Source organism: Phaseolus vulgaris, chromosome 11, assembly GCF_000499845.2.
Source record: "Phaseolus vulgaris cultivar G19833 chromosome 11, P. vulgaris v2.0, whole genome shotgun sequence".
Classification (NCBI taxonomy): domain Eukaryota; kingdom Viridiplantae; phylum Streptophyta; class Magnoliopsida; order Fabales; family Fabaceae; genus Phaseolus; species Phaseolus vulgaris.
The window spans coordinates 45,765,343-45,791,752 of NC_023749.2; the positions used below are offsets into that span (position 1 = coordinate 45,765,343).

At 32.6% G+C, this 26,410-nt stretch overlaps 3 protein-coding genes across 5 annotated transcripts; all 3 read left to right on the plus strand.

Annotated features, from left to right (window-relative positions):
- The first annotated feature begins 3,080 nt into the window (after positions 1 to 3,080).
- On the plus strand, positions 3,081 to 6,637 carry LOC137818631 (uncharacterized). Its single transcript, XM_068622165.1, has 4 exons — positions 3,081 to 3,383; positions 3,568 to 3,789; positions 5,387 to 5,499; positions 6,094 to 6,637. The coding sequence occupies exons 1-4, from the start codon at positions 3,198 to 3,200 to the stop codon at positions 6,461 to 6,463; spliced, it is 891 nt and encodes a 296-aa protein (XP_068478266.1). The 5' UTR covers positions 3,081 to 3,197; the 3' UTR covers positions 6,464 to 6,637.
- Positions 6,638 to 9,260: 2,623 nt separating this feature from the next.
- LOC137818638 (phytosulfokine receptor 2-like) lies at positions 9,261 to 13,371 on the plus strand. Of its 3 annotated transcripts, none has more exons than XM_068622192.1 (2): positions 9,261 to 9,454; positions 9,966 to 13,371. In XM_068622192.1, exon 2 carries the CDS (start codon positions 10,083 to 10,085, stop codon positions 13,239 to 13,241), a length of 3,159 nt encoding a protein of 1,052 aa, XP_068478293.1. In that variant the 5' UTR covers positions 9,261 to 9,454; positions 9,966 to 10,082; the 3' UTR covers positions 13,242 to 13,371. The 3 variants fall into 3 exon arrangements, with proteins under 3 accessions (XP_068478293.1, XP_068478287.1, XP_068478278.1); XM_068622186.1 differs by having other exon boundaries at positions 9,283 to 9,662; XM_068622177.1 differs by having other exon boundaries at positions 9,292 to 9,459.
- A 4,037-nt stretch (positions 13,372 to 17,408) lies between these two features.
- On the plus strand, positions 17,409 to 18,398 carry LOC137808622 (uncharacterized). Its single transcript, XM_068609831.1, has one exon. The coding sequence runs from the start codon at positions 17,409 to 17,411 to the stop codon at positions 18,396 to 18,398; it is 990 nt and encodes a 329-aa protein (XP_068465932.1).
- Positions 18,399 to 26,410: the final 8,012 nt, after the last annotated feature.

Consider the following 26,410-nt stretch of genomic DNA (forward strand, 5'->3'; position numbering starts at 1 on the left):
TTGTTCCCGAATATAGTAAAATGTTCAATATTAACCAATATGTAATGCAAATTTATATTTTGGATTATTTAATTCAAAACATTATATTTTTAAAAAAATAATATTTTAGATTATGTAATGAGAAATCAATTTATAATATGAGAACTTTTTCAAATTGGTCAAATCTAGAAGTATTTTTGTTGAAATTTTTTTTTCCTAAATTTTGGAAAAAATATATTTCCTATTACATAATCCAAAATGTATTTTTTTACTTAAAAACAAAAATATATTTTTATATAAAATATGAAGTTGTAGAAAGAAACAACTGAATAAGAATTTTATAAGAGACTACACTTATAAGCTTTTTTGAAAAGCCCATAATATTGAAATTACACAATAAATATGATTACATGGATGTGACTTTTCTCCAAAAGGATGTGAGACCTATGTTTATGTAAAATTACAAAAGAAATTGGCAATTACTTCCTGCACCCAATCAATTGCTTCCTGCACTCAACGAACTTTTTAAAATTCCATATGCTCTTGTCTTCTTTATTTTGAAAAACCGTGTAGGTTTGCTTTTTCTCTTTGGTGGTGGTTTGAGTTGCAGAAAAGGTGGTTTTAGTGTGGTGGTGGATGGGCCGTTTGCACTGTAAGGTCCGCCGGTTGACATTCGAGCTGAGCTAGTCACGGATACCAATTTCCGGAAGCCTGATTTTAACCTTATGGATACAAGCGTTCGAAAGTCATTGTTAAACACTCTGAATATAAACATCCGTAAGCAATTAACATTTGCAGTTGAAGCTCCCGGACGCTTATGTCCGTAGTAGAAAAATGTGTTACGGATATCATTATCTGGAATTGGGTTTTGTATTCTGGATATACATATCCAAAATTGGGTTTTGAATTCCAGATATACATTATGCGGAAGTATATTTTTTTACTTATGGATTTCTATATCCGGAAGCTAAGTGACATTTTTTTTTCAGCATTATCAATGAATACAACAGCCTCAAAGGAGAAATGCAAACGAAAGAATGGCAAGACGATGTTGCCCGATCGTTCAGTGCGAAAATGAAGGTGGCGGTGGCGGCTGCTGCGCGAAAACGAAGGGGTGCTGTGATTGGGTGCAGATCTCTCCCTTAACCTAATTTCAATTTTATTAAGGAAATTTTCCTATTTCCACAAATTTCATTAAGGACATTTTGGTATTTTTTGCAAACATGATTGGATGCCCCTTCAAATTGAGTGGGGGTACAGGGAGAATCAGCCAGAGAAATTTGTTTATAAAAATATGATTGGATCTAGGTAGCCAAAGAAATTTGCTTATAAAAATATGATTGGATCTAGGTAGCCAAAGAAATTTGTTTATAAAAATATGATTGCATCTAGGTAGCCAAAGAAATTTGTTTATAAAAATATGATTGCATCTAAGTATTTAAAAATACCAACAATATTATAAGATAATTACACCATTCTAATCTCATTGCTCAATCATGCGCTATATCAAATTTTAAATATATGTATTTTGGTTAACAAATAGGAAATGTTTGATATTTAATAGTAAAAATAAACAAATTAAAAAGACTAAATAAAGGTTAATATATAATTTTATCGTTTTCTAATTTTAAAGTAAATTTAGTTTTCTTATTTTAATTTTTAAAGTTTCTTTTTAAAATTTGCAAATTCTTGTTTTAGTTCTTCTTCTCAAATAATGTTAAATATTTTGAATATATGATAATGTACTTTAATTTTACATTTTGTTGTCAAATATCTAATTATGTGCTTTAAAATTAGTTATTTTAAAATCACTTAGGTATAAAATGTTTCAAGCACAATAACTATTTTTTAAATTATAAAAATTAGAAAGATTAATTTTAAATTTTAAGAAAATAATTTTATATATATATATATATATATATATTTAATAACTAGCTTTAAAACGTTTGCACACGCATAATAAACCATTTAACCAGGTCGAGTAACTAAAACATATTTAACATAAAACGAAATAAAATTAAAATATATTTAATTGAAAAATAAAAGAGAAATGAAAAAATAAAAATAATAATAAAACTTACTTATCTTTTTATTAAAACAATCATTAAATAAGAAATAATTTTAAAAAAATAATTAATAATTATATTGAGTAAACTAAATACTAGTTCATAGATTAAAAATTTGTTTTTAAATTAATATTTAATTAATTACCAATGTTTTAATTATTAATTTTTAATTTATAAAAATATTTAATTTAATTAATATAAATACTAATTCAGTCCATCGTAATGTACCAGAAAATATAATTTTTCTTGTTATTTGACCAACCTAAGAAGAAGTAAATAAAACAAGTACACTAATCAATAAATAATAATGTACCAGAAAAAAGAACAATTTTTATATTTGACCACGACAGAAGAAAACAAGTACACTAATCAATAAAAGAAATTAAATAGCAATTAATGAAAAAAAAATGTGCATATTTCTAATTCTCCAATTTGCCAATAAAAAGAATTTTATCAATTATTTTTTAATTTTAAAATTAGTTTTTATTTAATAATTTTTTTATAATATATTTTTTGTTTTTCTTTTATTACTAAAGAAAATATATTTTTGATCAATTTTTTTCAAAGTTTTTTTTAAATAAAAACAATTAAAATAAATTTCTTTACGTATTAAAATTTGCTTATGTTGATTTATAGAAACGTATATAACTTCCTCACGTTTATAGTTAATCTTAGTTTAAAATATAATTTTTTAATATTAGCGAATACACGAGCATGGAAATTGTATGTATATTTATAGTTTTGTTTCAATAAAATATGAATAATTTCAATATTTTTGTGAATAATCATTAAAAATAAAAAATAATACAATTTAATATATATAATTTTATAAAAATATTATCAATAAATTTATATAATTTTTAATTTAAAAAAAGAATTTATTTAATTATTTTAAAATAAAAAATTATTTTATTATTTATTTTATTAAATATCTAAATAAATAAATAATTATTTATTTATTAAAAGATAAAGTTTTTCAATTAAAATAATCAAATAAGAAATATAATTAATGGTTTAGATTAAGAAAATTTGTATAACATGATTAAATGTAATGTGTTTTCTCGCCAAAAATCATCTTATAAAAGGAACTCTGACCAGATCCAGAATCAGCGTTGAACTCGGACGAAAACAAACAGAAAAAGCAGAAAGAAAATGGCAGAGGTGAAGATGATCGCGGTGGTGGGCGGTGGCCAAATGGGATCGGGAATAGCGCAAGTTGCTGCCATGAACGGCATCGACGTTTTCCTTCACGACCGCGATCCCCAAGTCCTTTCCAAAGCCTCCTCTTCCATCTCCTCCTCCATCCACCGTATGGTCTCCAAAGGCACCATTTCTCAGGTCACTCCAAAATCAAACACTCTCTAAGCTCAGTTCCCTACTTGCTTTTCCATATGCTCTAATTTGTGCTTGATTTTAGTCTCTTTGAGAAGTTAATTTTAATTTATTAGAGGAACTTGTTTCGTGGTTTTGAACAGTTACTAAGAATGGGATGATTTGAGGATGATTTTTTTTTTGGTGACAGACGGTGGGAGTTGATGCATTGAAACGACTGCGTTTGACCACGAATCTAGAGGACTTTCACACGGCGGATTTCATCATCGAAGCGATTGTGGAATCCGAAGACGTGAAGAAGAGTTTATTCGTTAGATTGGACAAGATTGCGAAGAGTTCTGCGATTTTGGCTTCAAACACGAGCTCCATTTCCATCACGCGTATAGCTTCTTCTACAACTAGGCCTCGTCAGGTATTTTCTTAAGTTAACTTTTTAGGTTTTGAACAAACTTATTGAGAAATTTGTAAATAAAAAAATAGTAAATTATATACTAAGTTTTAATGATATGGGACTATTAGGTATTAGAGAACAAAAATTACATTATTTTTTCTTATCGAGACATGGTGCACTGTGTAACTAAATAAGCTTTTAGAGAAGTGAAATCTGTGTCTAGTTGTCGATGATTAAGGATGAGTTTTGAAAGAATTGTATAAGCAGCGAGTAAGGTTTATTTGCTGATAACTCTGCGGTGATAGTAAAAGTTTAGAAATAGAGTTTGCGGAGTTATTAGAGGGTGCTGAGTTATTAGATTATACAAGATTCACCTCCAGAAAACTCTGGAATGAGTTATTAGTCAGTAAAAGTACTGTTAAGAGCGTCTCGCGAGTTATTTGATTATATAAAACTTTGAGTATCAATATAAAAGTGAATATAAATAGTTGTTACACTATCTTTTATTAAGTGACTTGAGTTGATAATAAGTATTATTCTAGATGGTGTGAGTGACTATAGATATGAATTCGAATCCATTAACTTTTGATAAGGAGATGTATGATTTGATTTTTTTAGGATTAGGGAACTTTATTGTTTTGTAAATTTTTAAACTTGAATCTTATATAACCAACTTTTTTGGACCTTTCTTTAAATAGCCAATTTTAGTACTCATTTTTAAATGATTGAATCACAATATTTAATGTTCATTTATAAAAATTGATCATGATATTTAGTGCCCATTTTAAAAAAATGAAACACAAAATTTAGTGCTCATTTTAAAAAAATTAAATACAATATTTAGTACTCATTCATAAATTTTGAAGGACAATGTTTTTAACCTTTATTTGGATGAGGTTGGGGTGGAAAGGAAAGGAAAGGAGGGGAAAGAGAGTGGAAAGTTAGATTCACTACTACAAAAATACATTTAGACAACGGTTTTAAAGCCCTTAAACAGTAGTTTAAGAATCGTAATCTATATGCAGGTCATATATAGTTTTGAATTATAGACTACAGTTAAACAATTGTAATTTATAACACAACTATAAACTATGATTATTAAAAGAACCGTTGCGTATATTGTAAGTGAGATAAAGACTTAGAAGTCCTAAAGGAGGGTATAGGGGGCATCTACTCCTATCTATTTGGCTAAGTTCTTATATTTATGTATTTTGTTGGATCTCCTTATTCCAAAGAGAAAATTCGCTCGAGATTTTCTTTCTTAGTTTCTATGAAACGATTTTACTATTAGTTGTGTTTAAATCTACAGTTAGTGCAAAATCAGCTCAAGAATTAATACATAAGTAGCCGTCAGTTGCAAAGTGGAGTGTGTCTTATTACACTCATTCATTGCTTAACTTTGACTTGTGTACAAGTCTCTATTGTTCAGTCAAGATACTTCAGGTTAAAAAAACTTTTAGTTCGTGCTACTTACAAAATTTAACATAAATAATTATACAATAGATGATCATTATTCAATAATTAAAACAATAAAATTATGTTTTATATTAAATGATTGACTAGATAAGAATATGTGTAACTTAATATATATATTAAGAAATTAACTTCATTTTCTCAGGTGATCGGAATGCATTTTATGAACCCTCCGCCTCTGATGAAATTGATTGAGATTGTACGAGGAGCAGACACTTCTGACGACACATTTGCTGCTACGAAAGCATTGTCAGAGAGGTAAGAATGTTTGATTCCCCTGTTCTAGGTTCTCAATTTCCCCTATGCATTTTTTTATCTCTATAAAATGTTCAGTCTTAAGATATTAGATACCTTGCATGGTTAAGAGGTTTATGTACCCCTGGTTGTCTCCATGGTTTCTTTCCTATTTCTGCTCTCTAAACACAATTTTCATGCATCCTTCTTTCTTACCTACTAAATAAGATTATAGGAAACTTTAAGGAAATATGGTAAAAGAAAATGAAGACAGGTAAAGAGAAAATTGAAAATATGTTATAAATGAAGTAAAGGAGTACTTATAAGACCCCTATTATTTAGTTTCTCCTTCCTATTTACTTCTCATCAAACATACAAACTTAAAATCATTCTCTCAATTTTCTTTGTTTCCTAGATTATATAAATATGATAAGTGATTAGTTTTGACAAGATGTTTGATCCATATAGTTGTATAAATATCATTACTCAGAAATTCAATATCTGAGTCCCTTTGTACATTTGCTGTGTTGTGAATGTGGACTAATTGTGTAGTTTTAATATCTAAGTAGCAGCAGGACAAAATTCACTGTCATAATTCTGTGTTTGTTGAATATGCAGGTTTGGCAAGGTAGTAATTACCTCCCAGGATTATCCAGCTTTCATAGTGAATCGAATCCTTATGCCTATGATAAATGAAGCATTTTATACTCTGTACACTGGGGTTGCAACCAAAGAGGATATTGACACAGGAATGAAGCTAGGTACTAACCATCCAATGGGTCCTTTACAGCTTGCAGACTTTATTGGGTTGGATGTGTGCTTGTCAGTAATGAGAGTTCTTCATACTGGTCTTGGAGACAACAAATATGCACCATGCCCTCTCCTTGTGCAATACGTTGATGCTGGAAGACTTGGAAGAAAGCGAGGTATTGGCGTCTATGAATATAGTGAAGAGCCAAGGTCTACAAACTCATCTTCTCGTCTCTAAAATGACGAAATTTTTTGTTGCTAGTTTTTACAACATTCCGTCACAATATCAATCTCTAAATTTTGTTTCTAACTTTATCCAGCAGATTTCTTACGCAACTTATTTGTTTTTGTAACTTTTCAATATATAGTCTAATTTAAGTCAATTCACAAGGACACAGTGATTTGAATTCAATTTGTTTAACGTAATTGAATTAAAACTGCAAAGTATACTTAAATTATAATGAAATATCAATTTAATGTTTTAAATGCATATAAATTGAAATATCATTGAATCCAAATCAATCTAAATTTGCATAATTAATCAAACTAATCTTTAACTAATTATCAAACTAATCTCAATCGAAATCAAGTTTGAATTTCAAAGAGAAGTACGTCATAATAAAAAAAAATACGAGATTAACTAATGAAAAAGAAACTATATTTACAACATAAGAGAAAAGGAAAGAATGTGAATAAACAGAGTGGAAAAGAGAGAATTTGGAAAGACAAAAAAAAGTTTTTGGAATTTGGAAAAATGTAGTGTATCCCTAATCAGAACTCTTAAAAGTATATTTATAAGTTCTAATCAATGTAAATAAATAGACTTTGATTTGACCTTGAATGTAATCTACAAACCCAATTAAAAATGTAATCTCACATACATATACATTTAACATATCAACTTCAAACAAAACATTAAAAATAAAAGAAAACTTCAAAAACTCATATATTCAAACTACTAGATTCCAATGCAAACTAAAATCAAGCAATAAATAATAAAAGTTATAGTCAAAATAATTCACAAAAGTTAGTGTAGCTAAAAATACCGAATTAAAATATTTAAAAAATATAATATAAATATAGTTGAAAATATCTTCTTATTTTAATGGACATATCAATGAATCTTGATAACTGATCATTCCATTGAATATATTCAATGATGGTCATTCCAAAAGTCTTAAAATTATATTTCTCTTGAAAATGTTATAAGCATTAATTATCCATTATCTCTTTTATGTGATAAGCCTTCCTCTCATTCTTTATATAAAAGGAACTTGTGAGGAAGAGAAATGCAAGCAAGTGAGAAGAGCAACATAGAGAGTAAATGAGAGAATAGATATCCACCAAAGTTCGAGATTGAAAATCCTAGTAAGAGACATTGTATTACATCATTTTTGTGTGAGATTGAATGTTATCCTCAGAGTGAGAAAAACAAAAATTGTAATCCTATTTTCTGAACTAGGATATGTGACTTTTTATTTTTAAAGTTGAGAAAGTTTTTCCATATTAAAAATTCTCGATATCATTATTCTATTTTGTTATATTTTTTTTATCTGCTTATTGTTTCTCCAAATGTCCATTTTATATCTATCGAAAAAGGATAATTAGTTTTGATTTTCTCAACAAATATAAATAAAAAATATGTTATCATTAGAATGGATGTTCATTTGATACTGAATACTATTTTTCAAAACTTATTTCCTCGTAGTCTGCCACCCATCTAAGAAATCCTTCGTTTTTACTTTAAGAACATATTTTTTATTTTTTAAAGGATAAATTCAGAAGAGAGAGAAAAATTGAAGAGATGAACAATTTTATGTTATTTGATTAAGGAGAAAAACAGAGAAGGAAGAAAACATTTGTTTTGCATCAATTTGCGAAGCAAATTAAGAAAGAAAGATTAAAAAACTTTAGTAGTTTAACTTTTTTTTATTAATATGACTAAAGTTACAGTTATAATCTAAATTATTTTTCTTATGACATAAAAATATATATTAAAAATATCTCTTAAGAATTTTCTTTCTTTCAACTTTTCTATCCAATTAAACAATGAACTGAAAAACAATTTTTTTTCCAGCTTCTTACATATCCTAACAGTAAAATTCTATCCATTTCTATTAATTCTCCAAGTTCTTTCTTTTTACTTCTTTCAAACCTCAAACCTAATACTATTTTTAATGATTTACTGTAATTAACAATATATTATCATTTGAATACAGAGATGTGCGAAGAAATATCCGTGAACAATAAATATTATCTTTCGTGAAATTAAGAGAAGGTTAAAGAAAATTAGTTTACCAGTGTAGTTTTTTTAGTTTTACCCTTTTTATATATATATTAATTATTACATAAATTTAACTATCATAAATATTTTAATAAATTGAGTTAATAATAATTAATAACACTTAATAATAAAATAAAATTTTAATAAAAAATATTTAGTTATTTATAATAAAAAAATTATATAATAATAATAAAAATTTAAATGTAATAATGATATAAAATTATTTTTTAATTATAATTTTTAAATTTATGAATATTTAAATTATTTATATAATAATTTACAATTTTTATATATATTTAAAATTTAACATGTAAATTATTTTTCGTCAAGTAAATCATATTTTTTTCAAAGTTAATTATTCAACAATATAAAAAATAACTTACTTAATTTTAATTTATTCAAATAAAAAAAACACATAATATTTGATTATTTTATTTTTCTAAATAAGGATAAATTTGTAATCTTATATTTTAACATTTTTTTATATCATTTTAAAAAATGAGTTTATTTTAATTAAACTTTACAAAACTAACTTATAAAATTAAGTTTATATATATATATATATTATAGTTTAATTATATTTTTAGATAAAGATAGATCTTTAAGATATATGAAATCAAGATGAAGGTAGTTTATCCACTTTTGTATAACTCAAACAAATCCACAAACATACAAAAAGGAATAATGAAAGAAGTAAAGAAGAGTGAGAAAGATGATGAGAAAAATGATACAGTGTTATCCCTTATATTTAATGCCCTTTTGTTTATTGAAAAAAAAGAAGTGAGACGGTGAAATGTAGCACCCGTGCTCACATTTTCTCCTTTACACTGTTCCTTGATGTGAAGTTTCTCTTTATTTTGTTTCCCTCTCAACTCCACCACCTCCTTTTTCGGTTCTGAAAATCATACCTGAAACAGAGACCCAATTGGCCAAAAGTCTGAAAAGGTTAAGTAAAATGCACTACCACTTTCCATTCCTTTTCCTTAATGCTTCTTCAACGCTTTCTGTGCTTCTTTTTCAAACTTGTCTGCTATCTAACTGACCCAATATCACATTTTTACTAAAGAGGGCTATTTGGGTGACCATAGAATGCTGAGGTTTCATTTGAATGGTCACTTTTTAGCATAGAGTTCAGCTACCTGCAATGTTAATGGTAATGGGATCTTACTTTCTGTTAGGTGTCTCACAGTTTCTGCGTGAATTCAATGTTCTTTTTCACTTCCTTTGTGCACTTTTTATTTTCAAATGGTTACTGTTCATTGCTTCATCCTCACGCTGTTGTAGAATGATCCCTTTTTCTTTATTTGACCCTCCCTCCTCTCTCCTGATTTCTTTTTTAATTTGCATTCAGATTTAGTAGTCTTTCTTTCCTCTTGTTTTTCCAGGTTTTGGTTTTGGCGTGTGTTGGTGATATCTGTAGTTTTCACCTTGTAATTTGTCTTTATGTGTGGTGCAGTTACAATTTGTCCATTTTACCGAGTCTTGAAAATTTTGGAGGTTGGGTTCCTCGGAGTTGTGGAAAGCAATGATCATTTGAAGCTGAACACGTGTATTATCTCTTTTGGTTTCTGAAATGGTGTTGCAAAGATATTGCCCTATGGCTTTTGTGCAATGGAGTTTCTTCGCTTGGTTTATTTGCTTTTATGTGGGACTTGAGACCCTAGCCAGTTCCTGTGACAAGCATGATTTGTTGGCCCTGAAGGAATTTGCAGGCAACCTTACCGAAGGGTCTATCATCACAGCATGGTCAGATGATGTTGTCTGCTGCAAATGGGTTGGAGTTGTTTGTGACGATGTGGTTGATGGAGCAGCTGGTAGTAGAGTGTCCAAGTTGATTCTACCAGGAATGGGTCTTAACGGCACGATTTCAAGTTCTTTAGCTTATCTTGATGAACTGAAAGTGCTTGATATTTCGTTCAATCGTCTCCAAGGTGGATTGCCTTCTGAGTTATCTAACTTGAAGCAGTTAGAAGTTCTTAACTTGAGCAATAATATTCTTTCTGGACCACTTGTTGGGGCACTCTCTGGTTTGCAATCCATTCAGACACTTAATATTTCTAGCAATTTATTTGTTGGAGAGCTCTTTCAATTTGGAGGATTACAACATCTCGTTGCTCTTAGCATAAGCAACAATTCATTCACTGGTCAGTTCAATTCTGAAATTTGCAGCTTCTCCAAGGGTATTCATGTTCTTGATATATCAAAAAATAAATTTTCTGATGGTCTTGAATGGTTGGGAAACTGCAGCACATCTCTCCAAGAGTTACATTTGGATTCCAATTTTTTTACTGGCTATCTTCCTGATTCCTTGTATTCAATGTCAGCCTTGGAGCAGCTCTCAGTCTCCATGAACAACCTCTCCGGTCAGTTAAGCATGAAGCTAAGTAATCTCTCAAACCTAAAATCTCTAATAATTTCTGGAAATCGGTTTTCAGGGGAACTCCCAAATGTTTTTGGGAATCTTTCGGACTTTGAACAACTAATAGGACACTCCAATTCATTTTCTGGATCATTGCCTTCCACCTTGGCCTTGTGCTCAAAACTTCGAGTGCTTGATCTTCGAAATAATTCTTTGACAGGTTCTGTTAGCCTTGATTTCACTGGGTTGTCTAATCTTTCCACGTTGGATCTTGGTAGCAATCATTTTAATGGACCCCTTCCAAATTCTGTGTCCAATTGCCATGAATTGACAATGTTAAGTCTTGCAAAAAATGAATTAACTGGCCAAATCCCTGGGAGTTATGCAAACCTCACTTCACTTTTGACTCTCTCTCTGTCAAACAATAGCTTTGAGAACCTATCTGGGGCGCTTAATGTACTGCAGCAGTGCAAAAATCTCACCACTCTTATCCTCACAAAGAATTTCCGTGGTGAGGAAATTTCAGAAAATTTAAGAGTAAGCTTCAAGAGCCTTGTGGTTTTAGCACTTGGAGATTGTAGTCTCAAAGGCCGTATTCCTGCCTGGCTATTGAATTGCTCGAAATTGGAAGTTCTTGATTTGTCATGGAACCATTTGGAAGGCAGTGTCCCTTCTTGGATTGGTTGGATGGATCATCTGTTCTACTTGGATTTGTCAAATAATTCTCTTACAGGAGAAATACCAAAAGGTTTGACAGAGCTGAAGGGCCTCATATCCCTAAATTATCATATATCAAGTCTCATTGCATCTGCTGCTATTCCTCTCTATGTCAAGAGAAACAAGAGTGCTAATGGGTTGCAATATAACCATGCTTCGAGTTTCCCTCCATCAATATACTTGAGCAATAACGGATTAAGTGGAACTATATGGCCTGAAATCGGTCGTTTGAGAGAACTTCACATCTTAGATTTAAGCAGGAACAACATCACCGGCACCATTCCCAGCTCTATTTCTCAGATGAAGAATTTGGAAACATTAGAGTTATCTAATAATAATCTATATGGAACTATTCCTCCATCATTTAACAACCTCACATTCTTGTCTAAGTTCAGTGTGGCATATAATCACTTATGGGGAACAATTCCAGCTGGGGGGCAATTTTCAAGTTTCCCAAATTCAAGTTTTGAGGGCAACCTGGGGCTTTGTGGGGAAACATATCGTCATTGTAACAATGAAAAAAATGACAACATTTATACTCATTCCGAGGGAAAATTTGGTAAAAGCAGTGTCCTTGGCATCACAATTGGTTCAGGAGTGGGTCTTGCACTACTTATTGCAGCTATTCTGCTAAGAATGTCAAAGAGGGATGAGGATAAACCGGTGGATAACTTTGATGAGGAGCTTAGCTGGCCAAACAGAATACCTGAAGCACTTGTCACTTCAAAATTGGTGCTTTTTCAGAATTCGGATTGCAAGGATCTCACTGTTGAAGATTTGATAAACTCTACTAACAATTTTAACCAGAAAAATATAATTGGTTGTGGTGGGTTTGGTCTTGTCTACAAGGCGAATCTTCCAAATGGCACAAAGGTAGCTGTGAAGAAACTTTCAGGATACTGTGGTCAGGTGGAACGAGAATTCCAAGCAGAAGTGGAGGCACTCTCTAGAGCTCAACATAAGAACCTTGTTTCACTCAAAGGTTATTGTCAGCATGTCAGTGACAGATTGTTAATTTACTCCTACTTGGAGAATGGAAGCCTTGACTATTGGTTGCATGAGAGTGAGGATGGAAATTCATCTCTAAAATGGAATGTAAGACTCAAGATTGCTCAAGGTGCAGCTCATGGACTAGCTTATTTGCACAAGGAGTGTGAACTACATATTGTGCACAGAGATATCAAATCTAGCAACATACTTTTGGATGATAAATTTGAAGCTTATTTGGCTGACTTTGGTCTTTCAAGGCTTCTTCAACCCTATGATACCCATGTTTCAACAGATTTAGTGGGAACTTTAGGATATATTCCTCCAGAATATAGTCAAGCACTGAAAGCAACATTCAAAGGTGATATTTATAGCTTTGGTGTTGTTCTTGTTGAGCTTCTTACTGGTCGAAGGCCTGTAGAAGTCTTTGTCGGGCAATGCAACAGGAATCTATTGTCTTGGGTGTTTCAGATGAAATCCGAAAATAGGGATCAAGAAATTTTTGATTCAGTGATTTGGCACAAGGATATTGAGAAACAGCTCTTAGAGGTACTTGCTATTGCTTGTAAATGTATAGATGAAGATCCAAGGCAGAGGCCCCATATCGAATTAGTTGTTTCATGGCTTGATGGTGTAGGATTTGATGGCTCTGAACAATCATCATCTTAACTCTCTGCATTTATGCCATCTATCTGTTTTTTTGTTTGTGTATCATTGAGACAGGAAATACCTATAAATCATCTTTGTAGTATTGAAATTCCACTCAAGAGAATGCTCATATAATTTATAATTGGGAAAATGGTGTCTTTAGTCCTTATATATTTTTTTTGACAATGATTATAATTATTGTTTTTCTAAGAGGTTTAATATATATGATGATTTTTAGGTTAAATATGTTTTTTTTGTCCTAGATTTGTTTTGGTCTCTAGTCCAAACTTTATACTTCATGTATACTTGTAATAAGGAAACATTACTCGAGTGTTGGAGTGCAAAAAAAAAAGTTGATAAAGACTCATTCCAATAGTGTTTCTTTATTACAAATATCCAGTTTATCTAAAATTTGTATTAAGAACAAAAATTAATTTTACGATATAGCACATGTTTAACTTATGATTTTTTGAATTTTATCGTGTTATTTTCAACTTTTAAAATTTGTTCTTATTTAAAAAAATGGGTAATATAAGTTTTTTCAACTAATTGATAGGAATGACATAAATTTATTTATTTAAAGAAGCAGCGTGACATCAACAGCAAATTTCATCTCATATATAATTATGGAGATGAAATTGATAATATTCAAAATGGAGTGACAAATTTGACGGTAACAGAAGAACTTAAACAACTATTAAATCATTTTCAAATTAAAAAAAATAAGTCAAGCATTAGGAGATACATGATTTTTTTTTTTTAATTTTGTTGTATAAAATCTCCATCAAAAAATAAGTTTGAACATGAAGAATGAGTAATATTATTTGTTTTCAATAAATAAATAAAAAATTCATGGATTTGAAAGTACAAAAAATAAAATCAAACTTTGAAAAAAAATATATAACAACTATGAACACAAATACTTTTTCTTTTATAATTTTTGTCACTTAGAGTTTAGATAGTTGTAAATATTTGATTTTAGGGAATTCTGGTATCTTTTCTTTCTTCTAATAAGATTCTTTTTTAGGGAAAATGAGTGTGTAAATGATTTGATGGACTTTGTGTGGAAGTTGTGGATTGAAAATGATTTGTTTGACTTTGATGCATAAATATTTCATTAGAGGATTTGTTTTGTTTTATATACAGGTGGTAATCAACATTCATTTGTTTTTTAGGTGTTTTAGTAAACTACGACATTGATTTTCTTGAAATGTGCAGTCGTAGTTTATTAGTTATTTATTTTTATAAGTAAGGAATTATAAGAGATTTATACCTACTTTTTTTTAAAAAGCTGGACTTTAGTAATTCATAATTTTGATTTTCTTAAAAAATGTTTTTAACTTATTAAATTTAAAAGAATCATCATTTTTCTAAACATTTTCTTATTTCTCTTTTATCTTCTTTCTAACTTCTGGAACATAATTCTCCTCATACTAACAAACAGAGTTTGCTATTGAACTACTAGTAGAAAAGACTACAAGACTCTCCGATTAAAATTTGAGATAGAGTAAGTTCATTTTTATATTTTTAGTCAATTTTGAACTTGTTAGGTTTACCTCTGGTATAGACTTTGCATGTAGTGATTTTAGCTTTAAGATTAGTCTTTGTTAGCTCGAAGTCCTAATAATATAGTTAGATTTTTTATCAGGCCTGTGCGGTGCAAGTTAAACTACCCTTGAGCTTTTGTAGAATTGGAGTTTTTAGTGAGCACCGATTCAAACTCAGGTAAGAGAAGCTAATTTAAATTTTTTTTTATAGAACCCTAGGCTAGAAAATCTGAATATTGGGGTGATGTGGTCACTAATTCCAAAATTTGTTTGCAAGATTGATTGTTTCTGAGTAAAATAGTATATTACTTGAAATTAAATATGAATATGTTGATTTTGATATGAATGAGTTATTGATGGAATTTCATTTGAGATTGAAAGTGTTGAACGGTAGTATAGATTGACTTGAATTACATTATGAATTCTACTGAAGAGTAAGAGTGTATGTAATTGTTTTGTAGTTTTGAGTGATTGGAAATTGATTTAGAAATAATGAATATATATGTTGATAAAGTATATCTACCATTATGAGTAAAGAAATGTCATTTTAATGTTGCAGGTTGTGAAAATATAAGTTTGAATGTAATTTTTGGTAAAAAAATATGTAAGAGACTAGTTTTTGGAAACATTTTTCTACATATCTCGCTCAAGCGAGAATAAAGTGAAAAAATGGGGCACTCTCAGGTCCATTTTCGCTTAAGCAAGAGGGTATCTCGCTAAAGCAAAAATGGGGTGAAATTTGGAAGTACTCTCGAGTCTTTTTTCACTCAAGGGAGAGGATTTTTGCTTGAGTGAGACTCCTTTTCGCTCGAGCGAGATCATTTTCGCTCAAGCTTAAAAAAAATCTTAAATTTTAAGATTTCTTTTTGTGTTTCTATTTTATTATTATTTATTATTTTTAATTAACTTTTACGAGAATTTAATTATATATTTAATTGAAAATCCTTTAGTTTTTATGTAAATTTGTTTGCTTTTTAAGCTTTGGTATGAATAAATGGTGTGATTTTAGATAATATGAGATGTGAAATATGAATTATAATCAAGACATTATTTTCAGGAGGAAATAAAATACCATGTTGAGATTGTTAAGATGTGCATTAACTAGGGATTCGTCTAGAAGAAGATATCCTGACTCTTCTGGTATATTGGAATCATAATGATGAAGATAATCGGGTGGTGAGAGTCAAAGGAGGTTCATATAATTTTGTCCGTGGTTTAAAATATAATATGATCTTTCAGGTCATATGAATTAACTCTATCACACTAGGTCATATGATATTGAGATTATTTATGTTCATAACTGTGTGGATTCATAGTGAGTTAGTATGACATGTGCAAATCTCTAAGTCTAATTCAATGCACGATTTTTCTAAAAATAGAGGCAAGTGTCTGAGTATGTGGGTTCCTAGAAGTCTGACATAAGCAATATGAATGTTGAAGTATGATAGACACTTATTGTTGTGTGAAAATTGTATTAGAATTTATAATTGTTATCTTAAGTTTAAATTTATATTAGAAATTTTAAAAAAATAGTTAGCTTACATTGTTGTTTGTATTATGTTTTGTTTTATTTATTTGTGATGATCACAGGAACAAATGATTTTAGAGAGAATAAGGCTCTATCCTTAATTGATGGATGAATTTGAATTTTGTTGAATAATTATTTTAAGTCATGTAATTATTAAAATTTAAAAAAAAGAATATTTTAAAATATTGCATAGCTAAGACTTGGATATGTAAATATTTAATTAGATATTACATGTGTATTATATAGTATTTATTTGTGAAGAAATAGGAATATTACAACAAATAGTTTATGAATTTTCCAATGAATTAAAGAAAGATTTTTGTCATAGTACACAATAAAATTACTTACACATATACACATAAAAATTAAGTTATTTTTAAGAATATTTGTTAGATAAATTATTCAGACGGATCCACTCATAAATTCAATAAATTGTAGAAATTATTTAGTTTGACTGTTTTAAGCGTATTGATTCTCAAGTTTAGGAATTTGAAATTTAATGAATCTGACATAATCTGATATACATCTTGTACTGGTAGGCTAAAACCGAGAGGTTCAAGCCGAGAACTACATAGTAAAACAACTAAGAGATGTTAGGTTAAAACCGAGAGGTTTAGACTGAAAGCGAAAAAGACATAAAAGAATAAAACAAAAATATAAATATTATATAAAAATAAGAGCCCAATTAGATAAAAACTTACAAGAGGGGTGCACAAATAATAAAAAAGGTGTAGAAAGAAAGCCCAAGAGTAAAGGGGAAAACCCATTAAAGAAACCTTATAAATAGGAGTTTAGAGTAAGAAAGAGGTAAGAGTGAATTTTATCTGATAAGCGTTATATCGTTTCTGACTTTGGCATCGGAGCGACTTGCAGGTACAACCCCCCACCTGTGGAAAGGAGAAGCCGAGAAGAACCTAGCAGAGTGAGAAGCCGAGAAGAACCTAGCGAGAGGAGAGGTCCAGAGTATCCGGCCCACGAAGAAACGGAGTTCAACCCAAGATTAAAAGACTTGCAATCTTGTCAACTTGCTTCGAGTGTTCTCGGTCCCTGTTGTAAGAACATTTTGGCGCCCACCGTGGGACCGAGGGTTAGTTGAAAAAGGTTAAAGACAAGATGAGTCAAGGAGGAGAGCAAGGTGGAGATCGGGAAGACAATGTTAACATGCCAATGGCAATGTTGGTCCAACTACAAAAAGAATTCGAGATGTTAAAAAAGAATAATGAAGAAGAAATAAGTATGTTGAAAGCCGAAAATGCACATATGAGAAGAAAGTTACAAGAGGAAACAATTTTGAACTCATCTTTTGAAACCGTTCAACCTAGAGCACAAATGAATGAAAGACTTCATCATAACGAAAGTTCCCAAACCAAGAGGAGATTGCTTGAAAACTCTGGGGTTTTTACAGGAGCATCCTCTAGAAAGCATCCGTTTTATGATGTTATAGTTGATACCCCATTACCCGACAATTGGAAGAATTTGACGATTGACAAATACGATGGAAGTACAGACCCTGATGAACACATTGCAATATATACCACTCAGATCAGCTTGTATACATGGAATGATGCTGTAATGTGCAGGGTGTTCCCTACGACGCTGAAAGGTGCAACATTAAGTTGGTTCACGCGCCTACCACCTTTGAGTGTTGATTATTTCGATACATTGGTGGAAAAGTTTGGTGCTCAATTTGCGACTAGTCGCCCTCATCATTTAACATCAATTGCTTTAGTGAACATAAGACAAGAGAAGGGGGAATCATTAAGAATGTTCATGGAGCGCTTTGGAAAGGTCGCCTTGGGTATTCGAAATCTCAGCCCAGAGGTTACCATGCATCATATGATAACAGCCTTAAAGCCGGGACCATTTGCCGACAACCTTTGCAAAAAACCTGCAACTAATCTGGATGAATTAAGGCAGCGAGCGTCAAAATTTATGCAAATGGAAGAACTTAGAGAGTTCCGAAACCAGGTAAGGATTGACGGAAGTGAGAAGAAGGTGATAGAAAGAGAAAGCGGACCTATGGTCAGAAGAGCCCGAGAAGAATTCAGAAGCCGAAAATTCCAACAATACACACCTTTGAATGCAAACAGAGCAAGAGTTTGACAAGAAGCTATGGCAGCAGAAATAATACCACCACCAAGAAAAGCACGAACACCAGAAAGAGCGGATCATACCAAGCATTGCGAGTATCATAAAAATCATGGCCATCATACAAAAGAATGCATTGGGTTGAAAGATAGAATAGAAGAATTGATTCAAGCAGGGCAGTTGAAATACTTCGTACAAGGAGGAAATGCGAGAATAAGGTTAAGTCTTGAGAGAGGATCGAGAGGGGGAGAGATGGGCCAGAGAAGGGTGGAAAGATTTGAAAGAAGAGATGAAAAGAGAGTTGAAAAAAGAGATGATAGAAGAGATGGAAGGCCAGAAAGAAGAAGTGATAGGGTTTATCAAAACACCCAATCAGTAAGGCAGAGTAGGGAACAAAGTCTGGGTAGGCCGGTCAGAGGATTTATAAACACAATTTCAGGAGGTTTTTCAGGAAAGGAATCCTCATCAGCAAGAAAACAACATTGGAGAAGTATCAGAACCATTAATCATATTTTCAAAAGAAGAACCTTGCCACCAATGCTTTTCACAGATGAAGATTTTCAAGAGATTGATCTCGATCACAACGACCCTATGGTAATAACGGTAGAAATAGCCGAATACGCCGTTATGAAAACCTTAGTTGATCAAGGGAGTTCAGTTGATATTCTGTTTTGGGATACTTTCAAAAGATTGCATCTAAGAGAAGAAGATATTGTACCTTTCCGAGAACAGATCATTGGCTTCTCGGGGGAAAGAGTTAATACTAAGGGGTATATTGATTTGATGACCACATTTGGAAGAGCTAATAAAACTAAAAAGATCAAAATCAGATATTTGGTGGTGGATGCTTCTACATCGTATAATGTGTTATTAGGACGATCCTCTTTGAATAAACTGGGGGCAATAGTTTCAACACCGCATTTGGCTATGAAGTTCCCAACAGAAAAAGGTGAGATAGCAACGGTCTATGTCAATCAGAAAGATGCTCGGGAGTGTTATGCAGCAGGTTTAAAGATGAATTTGAAAGCAAACCATGATACTGAAAGAATGGTGGCAATGGCCGATTTGGACCCGAGAATAAATGACGAAAGGATAGAACCAAAAGAAGAGACCACAACTGTGGTATTGGGCCAAGGCGAGAAGCAATGCACTTATGTAAGTGGAAGTTTGCCCAAAGAATTGTTGAGTAAATTCATCACAGTGTTACGTAACAACAAAGATTTGTTTGCTTGGAAACCATCCGATATACCTGGGATTAATCCGAAAGTAGTCTGTCATAAATTGTCTGTATGTCGAGAAGCAAGACCGGTGTCTCAAAAAAGAAGAAAGTTGGGAGAAGAAAGACGAAAAACAGCAATTGAAGAAACTGAGAAGTTAATGCAAGCTGGTTTCATAAAAGAGGCTCAATACACAACATGGTTATCCAATGTAGTACTTGTCAAAAAACCGAATGGAAAATGGAGAATGTGTACAGACTATACAGACTTAAACAAAGCTTGCCCGAAAGATACATATCCAGATGTATGAACCAGACTTAAACAAAGAGATGATGAGTTTTCTTGATGCCTATTCGGGGTATAATCAAATACAAATGTATGAACCAGATGTTCCAAAAACAGCTTTCACCACAGATACCGCGAATTATTGTTATAAAGTCATGCCTTTTGGTTTGAAGAATGCTGGAGCAACATATCAAAGGTTGATGGACAAGGTGTTCAAAGATCAGATCGGAAAGAACATGGAAGTATATGTTGATGATATGGTTGTGAAATCAGGGGAGATAGAGAAACACTTGGAAGACCTTGAGGAGGTGTTTGCACAAATAAGAAAATACAAAATTCGGCTTAATCCAGAAAAATGCGTTTTTGGGGTGAGAGGTGGAAAATTTCTGGGCTTCATGTTGACAAACAGAGGTATTGAAGCAAACCCTGATAAGTGCGAAGCAATAATGAAGATGGGAAGTCCAAAGAATTTGAAGGAGGTACAAAGACTAGTGGGAAAACTGAACTCATTATCAAGATTTCTACCAATTCTTGCCGAAAAAACCAAACCAATAGTAAACTTGCTAAAAAAATCCGAAACCTTTGAGTGGAATGAGCGTTGTGAGCAAGCCTTTTCTCAAATCAAAACTATAGTGGCCGAACCACCAATCTTGGTTAAACCAGTGTTAACCCAACCTATTATAGTCTACCTAGCAACCTCAACTGAAGTCATAGGAGCGGCCTTGATACAGGAAACCCCAGAGCAAAAACCGATATATTTTGTGAGTAGATCCCTACAGAGTGCCGAAACCAGATATCCCAAGATTGAAAAAGTTGCCTTAACCCTGGTGTATGCTGCGAGACGTCTTCGACCATATTTTCAGAATCATCAGATAATTGTGAGAACAGATTATCCAATATCTAAAATTTTGAGAAAACCAGAACTTGCAGGTAGAATGGTGACGTGGTCGATGGAGCTATTAGAATATGGAATCAAGTATGAACCAAGAGGATCGATCAAAGCCCAATCCCTTGTGGATTTCATTATTCAAATGCCGACAACAACACAGCAGGAGCAATGAACATTGTATGTAGATGGCGCATCAAGCAAAAGAGGAAGCGGAGCAGGAATAGTACTTGAAGGACCAGATAACTTCCAAGTGGAGATGGCGTTAAGGTTTGAGTTCAGAACATCCAACAACCAAGCTGAATATGAAGCTCTTGTTGCAGGGTTACTATTAGCCAGAGACATGGGAGTCGAAAATGTCATTTGCAAAAGTGACTCTCAACTTTCGGTGGGACAGGTGCAGGGACAGTATCAGGTAAAAAATCCATTATTGATGAAATATTGTCATAAAGTGTTAAATATTATGCAATGTTTTAATAAGGCCGAAATGAAATATATTCCAAGAGAACTAAACATGAAAGCAGACTCATTATCCAAGCTAGCAAGCCAACAACGACAGGGGCAACATAATTCCATCATACAGCAAACTCTTAGTCAGCCAACAGTGAGTCTGGAAGAATGCTTCAATATTGCAACCTCAAAAGATGAATGGATAAAGACGTACATAGAAGTAATAAAGGGCCAAGAACAAGGAGTTGAACCGGATGCAAAAATGGCAAAGAAAGTAGTTAGTTTTGTGTTAATTGGTGATGAACTATACAAAAGGGGATACTCTGTGCCTTTGTTAAAATGTCTTTCAAAAGAACAAGCTGAATATGTAATTAAAGAACTCCGTGAAGGAATTTGTGGGCTACATTGCGGAGCTCGAACAATGGCAACAAAGGTTTGTAGAGCCGGTTACTATTGGCCAACAATCCGAGAAAATTGTGAATTTTATGTTAAAGCATGCAAAAAATGTCAAGAATTTGGAAGTTTATATCACATACCAGCACAGGAGTTGCGAGAAATTGTTTCCCCATGGCCATTTGCAAAATGGGGAATTGATATACTTGGACCATTCCCACTTGGACGAGGACAAACCAAGTTCATGATAGTGGCTGTCGACTACTTTACAAAGTGGATAGAAGCAGAAGCATTAACTAAGATAACAGCTCAGCAGGTCCAATCGTTTGTATGGAAAAATATAATATGTCGATTCGGAATCCCACACACCATTATAACTGACAATGGCAGACAATTCATTGACAAAAAACTTATGGAATTTTATGCAGATTTGGGAATCAAGTCAACAAGCACGTCGGTTGAACATCCGCAAACAAATGGACAAGCTGAAGCCGCAAACAAGGTTATTCTCGGACAGTTAAAGAAGAGGTTAGGAAGTGCTAAAGGTCTATGGGCTGAGAAGTTGCCAGAAATATTATGGGCATACAGGTGCACACCACAAACATCAACAGGAGAAACACCATTCAATCTCACGTATGGAACAGATGCAATGTTACCAGTAGAAGTTACTGAACCAACATTACGAAGGAAAATGGAAGATTGGAATATCAACAATGAATGCTTAAGAACTGACCTTGATCTTATTGAAGAACTCAGAGAACAAGCAAAAATAAAGGAAGCAGCAGTAAAAAGAAGAGCAATGAAGAGGTTTAATGCAAAAGTAAAGTTAAGAGATTTTAAGGAAGGGGATTTGGTCTGGAGAATGCGCACCGATGCTCGGAAAGATCCACGACATGGAAAGTTGGCATCCAACTGGGAAGGACCATTCAGGATAATGGAAAACTTACACAACGGAGCTTATAGATTAGAAACTCTAGAAGAAAAAGTGATACCAAATACATGGAATGCGAGTCATTTAAAGTTCTATTTTAGTTGAGACAGAAGATGTAAGCAAAAAACTTTTGTATGCATACTTATCATCTAATCAAGAAGAATTATCAAGTAACATCATCTTATTAGACTTTCATTCTTTTCTTTTCGGTCTTGGATGTTTTCACTACAGGTGAAATCCCTCCCGAAACAATACTTACTACTTTTCGGTCTTGGATGCTTTTCACTTCAGGTGAAATCCCTCCCGAAAAAATATACATCCTTCTTTTCGGGCTTGGATGTTTTCACTTCAGGTGAAATCCCTCCCGACAAAATTATTGACATAATTCTTTTCGGTCCTGGATGCTTTCACTTCAGGTGAAATCCCTCCCGAAAAAAGCAGTCTTTTCGATTCTTACCTCAACTCGCTCACAAGACATCTTCAAGCAATGGATATAAAACCAAGAGGATCACAACATCTAATTCAAACCTCGGCAATTAAAGGAAAGAGTTAGATCTATCCAAAATAAATTAAAGGTCAAGCCCCAAGCTGGTCCACGTTTTTGGTTAATCTCCTAACAATTGCAGAGTGGGAAAATTCTCCATTTTGCACTATAAAATAAAAGCCGAAAAGTAGTTTTTTGGTTTTCACGTAATAAAAACCGAAAAGTAGTTTTATGGTTTTCAAATAATAAAAACCAACAGGTAGTCTTGTTACTTTAAGGTGATACAAACCGAAAGGTAGCAATTATTCCAAGGCAATAAAAACCGAAAGATAGACTTATTGCTTGAAGATAATAAAAACCAACAGGTAGTCTTGTTACTTTAAGGTGATACAAACCGAAAGGTAGCAATTATTCCAAGGCAATAAAAACCGAAAGATAGACTTATTGCTTGAAGGTAATAAAAACCGACTAGTAATCTTGTTGCATTTGTAGTTTAGCATTTAAAGCATTTAACTAGAATAACCGAAAGCACAATCCCAATAGCGTTCGACCGAAAGGTTTATCATACAACCGAGAGGACAAAACCGAAAGGTTCTGATAACATTCAGTAAAATGCCGAAAGTAAGAGTCATAACGTAATATCTAGTAAATAACAAACAATAACTCAAACTAAAAAAGAGGAACAATATTCTTTAATTTCTGATAGGATTCCAAGAGGAGATTACAAAAAGGACGCAAACTTCCATATATAAGATCAACATTTCAAAACCAAATCATTCTCGTCATGTAAACCGAGAAACTATAAACAAAACATTAACATCTATATCCCCCTAATTTTCGATATTGATATCTTCGGCATCATTATCCGGAATCTCATTAGCAGGAACTAATTCACCATTATAAAAATCCTTCTTAACATCAAAATTCCCTTCATCAATAGGAATCTTGTAAAAATATTTTGCTTGTTGAAGAGCCTTCTCAAAACCAAGTTTATGTTGTTCAAAGATAAAGCTTTCGGCTTCAAAAACGTTAGTCCTCAGCTGATTTATCTCCTCATCCATAACTTTGATGGTGTTTTTGTCAGAATCATTCGCAGAAGATAACGCCGATACCTTTTCGTTCAAGACTTGATTTTCTTTACACAGTTGAACATTCTCTTCGCTAGATTTCAAGTTCTCATTCTTCAAATCAGAAATTTTCTTTCCAAGACCTTCTATTTCAACTTCTCGTTCCTTTTTCTGCTTTTTTATCCCTTCTAACTGCAAAGATAAAGAGCTCATTTTTTCTTTATACTCAGCAAAATCATTCTTCAATTTGTCAAACTCAGATAAAGCCACACAGTTTCCATTCTTCTCCTTCATCATCTTTCCAATCAAAAGATTTCTGCTTGACAATTCAATAACAGAATCTGCCAAAGAAGCAGCATCCATAGTCTTCAGCATGTTGTAAGACGATTCACCAAAAGACGTTTGAACAAACTTTGCATATTTAGTTGTAGCACTAAATATCGTTTCCGAGAGAGGTTCGGAAGAAACATTTTGACCATGGCGATGGCGCCGAGAAAACGAATGCGATCTCTTGCTATTTCTATCACGTTTTTTCGATTTCTTTGAAGGACCGGCAGCCTCAACATTACTTATCGGTTCAACCACTTCAACATTCACAACAGGTTCCACGACTTCTTCCACCACAAGATTCACCACATTCTCACGACGGGGAGTTACATCACCCACCTTGTTCAGCAATTTCGAAAAGTAAGATCGAGCTTTCAGATTAGTGCTTGCCATCAAAGCTGAAAATCAATAAAAAATTTAGCTAAGTTAAAAAACTCATCCTATAAAGCGCGAAAATGTGGAACAACCATGTACCAATAAGATCTTCTCGAGGATTTGGTGAAGTGTACAGTTGTAGCAAGGCGCGAGTGGGAACCTGGTACGAGAGCCGACTAAAAACTTCGATAACATGACGATCGGCCGCACCCATTGAATGAAACGATATTGAGTTAAACTTCATAGGATCCTTTGTCCAGTACAGAGGAAACCTTGGAGAATCTCCATCAAAAAAATACTCTCTTCCTACAGGCTCTATTAGAATTTTAAAAAAACTCCCCTTAAAATCTTTGTATGGTGATGTAAAAGGTTTAAGGAAACAAACATTGGATTTACTGATAAGGGATAACCACCCTGGCCGCTTCCCAGGCCGAGAGCTATAATAGTACAAGAAGGAAGCAAGACTGGAAGAAAGCGATAATAATTTACACAAAATGCTAAATGCTTGCATCGCAGCCCAACCATTCGGATGAAGTTGAGTAGGCGCAACATTAAGAAAGTTAAGAACACCTATTTGAAAGTTGTTCAAAGGCAACCGAATATGAAGATCTCTAAAAAAGCAAGCATAAAAATAAAAAAATTCATAACTATCACCCTCTCGGCCATGACAAACATTATCGGCATCTCCAACACGCCGAAAAGAAATAATATCATTTTTAATGTCAGAATAATAAATGTGAGAATGGGAAAGAAAACTACGAAGTTCGATAGCAGAACGGTACTTCGAAAAATACTCTCGGACTTTAGGATTAACCCATTGGTAACCTGTACGAAGATTTTTCTGAGGCAATACAATGCTGAATTCTTGAGGAGCATCAACAGTCTGTGCTCCATTTGAATCATTCATACAAGAAGGAGTAACAGATGAAGACTTCGAGTCTCGATGATCTTCTTCTCGCACCACTCGCCCAGTTGATTCACCACCCGCGCTCGAAAAATCATCAGAAGCAGAAAAACTTGAAAGAGACATATTACCTTTGCAAGAACTGATTACAGATTGAAAATGAGCTCCTTTTTTTTCAATAGGCAACGAAACACACTTTCGTAAAGGTTTGAAAGAAGAACCTATTTATAACCCAAAAATACACCCTAGAATTCGAAACGTTGTAAGCAATATGAAACCGTTCAAAAATTTATAATCTAACGGTTAAAACAACAAATTCACGTCAAATCAATTTAACTCAGCAAGCTACAACACAAAAACCGAGGCATTTAATATAAAATCAAATGGCAAAATTATTATATTTTATTAAGACACAAATATTTTTTAAGCTTAAAGTATTTCTGTCTTGGGGGGCCAGTGTACTGGTAGGCTAAAACCGAGAGGTTGAAGCCGAGAACTACATAGTAAAACAACTAAGAGATGTTAGGTTAAAACCGAGAGGTTTAGACCGAAAGTGAAAAAGACATAAAAGAATAAAACAAAAATATAAATATTATATAAAAATAAGAGCCCAATTAGATAAAAACTTACAAGAGGGGTGCACAAATAATAAAAAAGGTGTAGAAAGAAAGCCCAAGAGTAAAGGGGAAAGCCCATTAAAGAAACCTT

Excerpts from the sequence above, each read along its gene's own strand:
- LOC137818631 (XM_068622165.1), top strand. The coding sequence starts at position 3,198 with ATGGCAGAGGTGAAGATGATCGCGGTGGTGGGCGGTGGCCAAATGGGA. Across the intron at positions 3,384-3,567 it reads CCAAAGGCACCATTTCTCAG|ACGGTGGGAGTTGATGCATT; the intron begins GTCACTCCAAAA and ends TTTTGGTGACAG. Across the intron at positions 5,500-6,093 it reads ACGAAAGCATTGTCAGAGAG|GTTTGGCAAGGTAGTAATTA; the intron begins GTAAGAATGTTT and ends TTGAATATGCAG.
- LOC137818638 (XM_068622192.1), top strand. The coding sequence starts at position 10,083 with ATGGTGTTGCAAAGATATTGCCCTATGGCTTTTGTGCAATGGAGTTTC.
- LOC137808622 (XM_068609831.1), top strand. The coding sequence starts at position 17,409 with ATGAGTCAAGGAGGAGAGCAAGGTGGAGATCGGGAAGACAATGTTAAC.